Source organism: Rhinopithecus bieti, unplaced genomic scaffold, assembly GCF_001698545.2.
Source record: "Rhinopithecus bieti isolate Rb0 unplaced genomic scaffold, ASM169854v2 scaffold_39746, whole genome shotgun sequence".
NCBI classification, from domain to species: Eukaryota; Metazoa; Chordata; class Mammalia; order Primates; family Cercopithecidae; genus Rhinopithecus; species Rhinopithecus bieti.
This window is the reverse complement of record NW_016816960.1, coordinates 388834-396267: the sequence shown is the minus strand read 5'-3', so window position 1 is coordinate 396267 and position 7434 is coordinate 388834. Positions and strand designations below refer to the sequence as shown.

Here is a 7434-nt window from a genome sequence, read left to right as displayed (position 1 = left end):
AAAAAAAAAAAAAAAAAAAAAAAAAAATAGGAGCTTGCTAAATTACATGTAAAAATACATGATTCTTACAGAGAGTTCTGTCATTTAGTCATTAATTTTTTTACTGGGTGCCTACCATGTGGCAGACCCAGTAAGCTCTAAAAAACCCAAAGATGTACAAGGTCAGGGATGGGAACATTTAGCCACAGGATATATTTTGGTTCAAGTCAAGGGAGATCTTTGTTTGATACGTATTTAAGCTAAGAACTAAAGAACTGAGTGGTTATGAGGAGCAGGACAAACCTTTTCTCTCTCTACATTCCCTCTCTTCTAATCCCACAGTTTAAAATTCCATCTATAGGTTGATGACACCTGAATTTATATCTCAAGACCTCTAGACCTCTCCCCTTATTTTCAGACTTTTATGTAGCATGTTTCCAAATCTACTCCTTATATAGTCTTTCCAACTCTAATGGCCTTCTATCCTTCTATCTTTATTGTAAAAATCCTTGGAGTCATCTTGGGCCTCTCTCTTTCATATACCACAGCCAACCCATCAGAAAATGCACTGCATTTGACCTTCAAAATGTGCCCCAGAACCTGACTATTTATTCCCCAGCTCCAAAACGAGGGTTTCTCACAAGGTTGCAGTCCAGCGGTTGGCCAGGGGCTGTGGTGATCTGAAGACTTGATCGGGGCTGCAGAACCTGCCTGTTAAGATGGCTTATATGGCTGTTGAATGGAGGCCTCTGTTCCTCTCCCATGTGTGTCTCTCTGTATCAGCTGGCTTTCCTCATGATGAGTAAACCCAGAGTGATCAAGATGGAAGCTATGATATTTTTTTTTTTTTGAGACGGAGTCTCACTCTGTTGCCCAGGCTGGGGTGCAGTGGTGTGATCTCAGCTCACTGCAACCTCTGCCTCCTGGGTTCAAGTGATTCTCCTGCCTCAGCCTCCCAAGTAGCTGGGACTATAGGCACCTGCTACCATACCCGGCTAATTTTTTGTATTTTTAGTAGAGACAGGGTTTCACCATGTTGGCCAGGATGGTCTTGATCTCTTGACCTCATGATCCACTTGCCTCGGTCTCCCAAAGTGCTGGGATTACAGGTGTGAGCCACTGTGCCCAGCTGAAGCTACGATATTTTTTGTAATTTAATCTCAGAAATGACACACCCTTATTTCTGCTATCTATTCTACGATCACACAGACCAAACCTAGCACAACATGGGAGGTGACCACACAAGGGTATCAATACCAGGAGGCAGGGATCATTGGGAGCCATCCTGGCAGTTGACTACCATACTCAACTTTCAGGAAATTAAACTCCCCTGAATTGTTTTTCCTACTCAAAATTGGTCATTCCTTTGTTACCCTTTCTGGATCCTCTTCTTACTGATTTGAATGATTGATTGATTGATCATTTGAGCTCAGGCGATCAAGGCTGCAGTGAGCCCAGATTGTGCCACTGCACTCCAGCCTGGGTGACAGAGGGAGATTCTGTCTCAAAAAAATAAAATAATGAACAAAATATGGTATATCCATACAATGGAATATTACGTGTCCATAAAGAAAGTACTGATAGATGCCACAAAATGCAGGACTTCTCAAAACATTAGGCTAAGTGAAAAAAAGCAGTCACAAAAAAACCACATTATATGATTCCCTTTATATAAAATGTCCAATCTAAGCAAATTTATAGAGACAAAAAGCAAATTGGTAGTTGCTTAGGGTTGCGGTGGATAGGAAGATGGGGGTGATATTTAAAAGGTACAGAGTTTCTTTTTGTGGTAATAAAAGTGTGCTAAAATTGACTCTGGTTATGGTTATAACAATAAATAGATAAATAGATAAGTAGATAGAGTACAATTCAGTGGAATTTTTTTGGAGACGGAATTTTGCTCTTGTTGCCCAGGCTGGAGTACAACGGCACGATCTTGGCTCACTGCAACCTCCACCTCCCGGGCTCAAGTGATTCTCCTGCCTCAGCCTCCTGAGTAGCTGGGATTACAGGCGCGCACCACCATGCCCGGCTATTTTTTGTATTTTTAGTAGAGATAGGGTTTTACTATGTTGGCCAGGCTGGTCTTGAACTCCTGACCTCAGGTGATCCTCCCGCCTCAGCCTCCCAAAGTGCTGGGATTACAGATGTGAGCCACCACACCCAGCCAATTCAGTAGAATTAAGTTACTCTATTTTGTTTTATTTTATTGAGACAGGGTCTGGCTCTGTCACCCAAGCTGGAGTTTAGTGGGACAATCTTGGCTCACTGCAACCTCCTCCTCCTGGGCTCAAGTGATCCTCCAACCTCAGCCTCCCAAGTAGCTGGGATTACAGGCGCCTGCCACCATACCTGGCTAATTTTTAAAATTTTAGTAGAGACGAGGTTTCACCATGTTGGCCGGGCTGGCCTTGAACTCCTGACCTCAGGTCATCCGCCCGCCTCCTCCTCCCAAAGTGCTGGGATTACAGGCGTAAGCCACCATGCCTGGCATAAGTTACTCTATTTATCTACTCCACCTATCTGTCTGCCTGTCTACATGTCTATCGGGGACAGGGTCTTGCTGTGTCGCCCACGCTAGAGTACAGCAGCACGATCCTAGGTCACTGCAGCTTTGAAGTGATTCCCCCACCCCAGCCTCCCAAACAGCTAGGACTACAGGCATGTGCTGCCACACTCAGCTAATTTTTAAAATTTTTTTGTAGAGATAGAATCTCATTATGTTGCTCAGGCTGGTCTCAAACTCTTGGCCTCAAGTGATCATCCCACCTATGCCTCAAGTGATCATCCCACCTATGCCTCACAAAGTGCTGGGATTACAGGCACAAATCACTGAATCTGGCCGAATTATACATTTTAAATGGGTAAACTGTATGGCACCATGAATTATTGGCCGGGCGCAGTAGCTTACACCTGTAATCCCAGCACTTTGGGAGGTGGAGGTGGGCAGATCATCTGAGGTCAGGAATTTGAGACCAGCCTGGCCAACATGGTGAAACCGTGTCTCTACTAAAAATACAAAAAATTAGTTGGGTGTGGTGGGCACCTATAATTCCAACTATATGGGAAGCTGAGGCAGGAGAATCACTTGAACTCGGGAGGCAGAGGTTGCCGTGAGCTGAGACTGCGCCACTGCACTCCAGCCTGGGTGACAGAGCGAGACTCTGTCTCAAAAAAAGAAAAAAGAATTATATCTCAATATAGCTTTTTCTTCACCCTCCCCCCCAAAATTACTTTGTATCTAGGAAAGCCAATAACTGACAAATGGTACAGAACATCACATACTAGGTTATTTGAAACAAACGACGTGCATCTTATAAGTTAGATGTCAAAAAAGAAGCCATATTTAAGTGGAAACATAACTTGAGCTCTCAACCTGGCTAACAGGGAAGTACCAAAGCTATTCCTTTGAGCTCTTTTGAAACTCATTCTTGCTAACAACTGTAGCTCTGGGCTACTACAGATAGGCTTTTTTTTCTTTTTTTGGTGTTTTGGTTTTTTTTGAGATGGAATTTCGCTCTTGTTGCCCAGGCTGGCGTGCAGTGGCACAATCTCAGCTCACCGCAACCTCCGCCTCCCAGGTTCAAGCAATTCTCCTGCCTCAGCCTCCTGAGTAGCTGGGATTACAGACATATGCCACCACGCCTGGCTAATTTTGTATTTTTAGTAGAGACAGGGTTTCTCCATGTTGGTCACGCTGGTCTCGAACTCTAGAACTCAGGTGATCCACTCACTTTGGCCTCCCAAAGTGCTGGGATTACAGGCGTGAGCCACCGCACCCAGCCTGTTTTTAATTTTATAGAAAGTAGTATGAATCAGCTTTCTCTTCTGTCAAAAGAGGATACATATATTTGGCAGAGTTAGGTAAGAAATACTGATAATGTATATATAAAGGCTCTAGCACTGTGCCTGGCACAAAACAGCACTGGTTTAACATTACCATAATAATTGCTTCTGGAAGAATTAAGGTTCTAAGGTACTACGGATCCTCTAATCTTCAATGTATATAAATTTCAGATAATGTATTTAAAATAGGTTTTGAAGAGCAGGGAACTAGAGGGCATTAAGTATCTCAAAGGAAAGGATAAATGAAAAAGAGAAAGGGACAAATCAATGCTCAGGTTGCACTTTGTGAGCTATATTTAAGCTAAAATATTTTCAGTTGAACGGTGGTTGTAGCTTTTTCACATTTATGTCATAGCACACATTTAGTAGTCATAAGCAAGCCAGCACTTACCAGTCTGGATAGGATTGACCACTTGCTCAGGTTGGAAACAAAAGTTGGTATCTTCTGGCCAGTTCTGGCTATTTGGGTATTCCTGGTAGGCCATTTTCTCTTCAAAGAATTCAGTTGGAGACCCTTAAAATAGAGACAGAAAACAAAAGTTACAAGGTATTACAGTTTTCTCCTCTACTACAATGGAATTTCTACAAAGTATTACAGCTAGTACAATATAAAAATTCCTATGTAGTTAGTGTCTTATAAGAAAACTTTTTTCTTTTAATTGAAAGATAGAAGGAGCTGGGTGCAATGGTGCGTCTGTAGCCCCATTAACTTGGGAGACTGAGACAGGATTGCCTGAATCTGGGAGTTTGAAGCTGTAGTGCACTATGATTGCACCTGTGAATAGCTATTGCATTCCACCCTGGGCAACACAGCAAGACTCTGTCACTAAAAAAATCTTCAAGATAGAAGGAAGTAAAGTAGGTCATTAAAGTTAAAAAAGCACTACAGAGTAACTTCTAGGTTATGTAGGCACGAAGAGGGTAGTGATTTCTCCACATGAAAGAACAAGGATAAAACTGTCAAAAGCAACCATTTCAGGGCACTGGAATTACAAAAAATAAAAAAGCCAGCCTAAATAAGTGGAAAGATATAACATGTTCAGGAATGAAAGATTCAATACTGTTAAGATGGCAATCCTGAAAATGACCAATATATTGAGGAAATTACAAAATAAGCTCATTCCATAATTTATGTCAAAATGCAAAAAACCTAGAAAAGCCAAAACAATTTTGAAGAAAAACAGTTGAAGGGCTTACATAATCTGATTTCAAAAGTTATTATAAATGTACCAACTCAGGCCGGGAAAAGTGACTCACCTCCTGTAATCCCAACACTTTGGGAAGCTGAGGCAGGCAGATCACTTTGAGATCAGGAGCTCGAGACCAGCCTGACCAACATGGTGAAACCATGTCTCTAGCAAAAATACAAAAATTAGCTGGGCATGGTGGTGCATGCCTGTAATTCCGGCTACTCAAGAGGCTGAGGCATGAGAATCACTTAAACCTGGGAGTGGGAAGGTTGCAGTGAGCAAAGATTGCACCACTGCACTGCAGCCTGGGTGACAGAGCAAGACTGTACCAACTCAGTGTGGTATTGACAACACACTTAGATAAATGGAACAGAACAGGTTCAGAGAGAAACATACAAAGTTAGGGTCAACTGGCTATCTACAAACATAATATAATTCAACATAATTATATTCAACCCAGAAACATTTTTTTCAACAAATGATACAGAAACAACTGGACACTTACCACATACCATATGCAAAAGTTAACTCCAAACAGATCAGAGACCTAACGTAGCTCACTTGCTAATTTATTATGGAAAAAAAAAAAAAAAAAAAGACAAGACAAAGACCTAATATAAGAGTTAAGGCCAGGTGTGGTGGCTCACGCCTGTAATCCCAGCACTTTGGGAGGCTGAGGCAGGTGGATCACGAGGTCAGGAGATGGAGACCATCCTGGCTAACACAGTGAAATCCCGTCTCTACTAAAAATACAAAAAATTAGCTGGGTGTGCCAGTGGGTGCCTGTAGTCCCAGCTACTCGGGAGGCTGAGGCAGGAGAAGAATGGTGTGAACCCGGGAGGTGGAGCTTGCAGTGAGCCGAGATCGCACCACTGCACTCCAGCCTGGTAGACAGCGAGGCTCCGTCTCAAAAAAAAAAGGAGTTAAAAAGAAAATCTTTGTGACTTTGGATTAGGCAAAGATTTTAGACATGTCACCAAAAGCACTATCTGTAAGAGACAAAATAAATAAATTGGACATCATGAAAATTTTAAAATTTTGCTTTTCAAAGATACCATTAAACAGCCAGGCATGGTGGCTCCCGCCTGTAATCCTAGCACTTTGGGAGGCTGAGTTGAGCGGATCACCTGAAGTCAGGAATTCGAGACCAGACTGGCCAACATGGCGAGACTCCATCTCTACTAAAAATTACAAAAATTAGCTGGGCCTGGTGGCGCATGCCTGCAGTCCCAGCTACTCGGGAGGCTGAGGCAGGAGAATCACCTGAGCCTGGGAGGCAAAGGTTGCAGTGAGCTGACATTGTGCCACTGTACTGCAGCCTGGGCAACAGAGTGAGACTCAAAAAACAAAACCAAACAAACAAAAAAAAACAAAAGACAACAACAAAGATACTATTACAGAAAATGAAAAGAGAAGTCATAGACTTCGAGAAATATTTGCAAATCATAAATCTGATAAAAGATTTGTATGTAGAAGAGATTATAATCTCTTACAATACAATTATAAGATAAACAACTCAATTTAAAACTTGGCGGCCGGGTGCAGTGGCTCATGCCTGTAATCCCAGCACTTTGGGAGGCCGAGGCAGGCGGATCACGAGGTCAGGAAGTCAAGACCATCCTGGCTAACACAGTGAAATCCTGTCTCTACTAAAAATACAAGAAAAAATTAGCCGGGCGTGGTAGAGGATGCCTGTAGTCCCAGCTATTCAGGAGGCTGAGGCAGGAGAAAGGTGTGAATCTGGTAGGCGGAGCTTGCAGTGAGTGGAGATCACACCACTGCACTCCAGCTTGGGCGACAGAGCAAGACTCTGTCTCAAAAGAAAAAAAAAAAAAAGGCTAAAATATTCAGTAGACATTTTACCAAAGAAAATATATAATGCGTAATATGCACATGAAGGAAGCCCATCAGTCCTTAGGGAAATGCAAATTAAAACTACAATGAGATCCTACTACACAACCACTAAAATGGCTGTTATCAGGCCAGGCACAATGGTTCATGCCTGTAATCCCAGTACTTCGGGAGGCTGAGGCAGGAGGATCACCTGAGCCCAGGAGTTTGAGACCAGTCTGGGTAACATAGTGAGACCCTGTCTCTACAAAAACATACAAAAAAAAAATTAGCCAAGCATGGTAACGAGTGTCTGTAGTTTCAGCTACTGAAGATGCTAAAGTGGGAAGATTGCTTGAGCCTGGGAAGTAGAGGCTGCAGTCACCTGTGATCACACTACTGCCTTGGTAACAGAAAAAGACCCTATTTTTAAAAAAAGGTTGTACAAAAAGACTGACAGGAGCAATTCTGAGAATGTGTAAAATGGTAGTTTGGTGGTTTCCTTTTATTTATTTATTTATTTATTTATTTATTTATTTATTTATTTTTTGAGACAGAGTCTTGCTCTGTCGCCTAGGCTGGAGTGCAG

At 42.4% G+C, this 7434-nt stretch overlaps 1 protein-coding gene across 15 annotated transcripts in view; it reads right to left on the bottom strand.

Moving 5' to 3' along the window:
• Positions 1–7434, bottom strand: part of MAP4 (microtubule associated protein 4) — a 235099-nt gene that overhangs the window by 72771 nt on the left and 154894 nt on the right. For all 15 annotated transcript variants that reach the window (XR_001882164.1, XR_001882166.1, XR_001882165.1 and 12 more), the window contains exon 4: positions 4217–4339. Coding sequence is in view for 12 of the 15 variants with exons in the window: in XM_017855660.1 (XP_017711149.1) it covers positions 4217–4339 (123 nt within the window). In the remaining 3 variants the exon portion in view is untranslated. The remainder of the gene's footprint in view (positions 1–4216; positions 4340–7434) is intronic.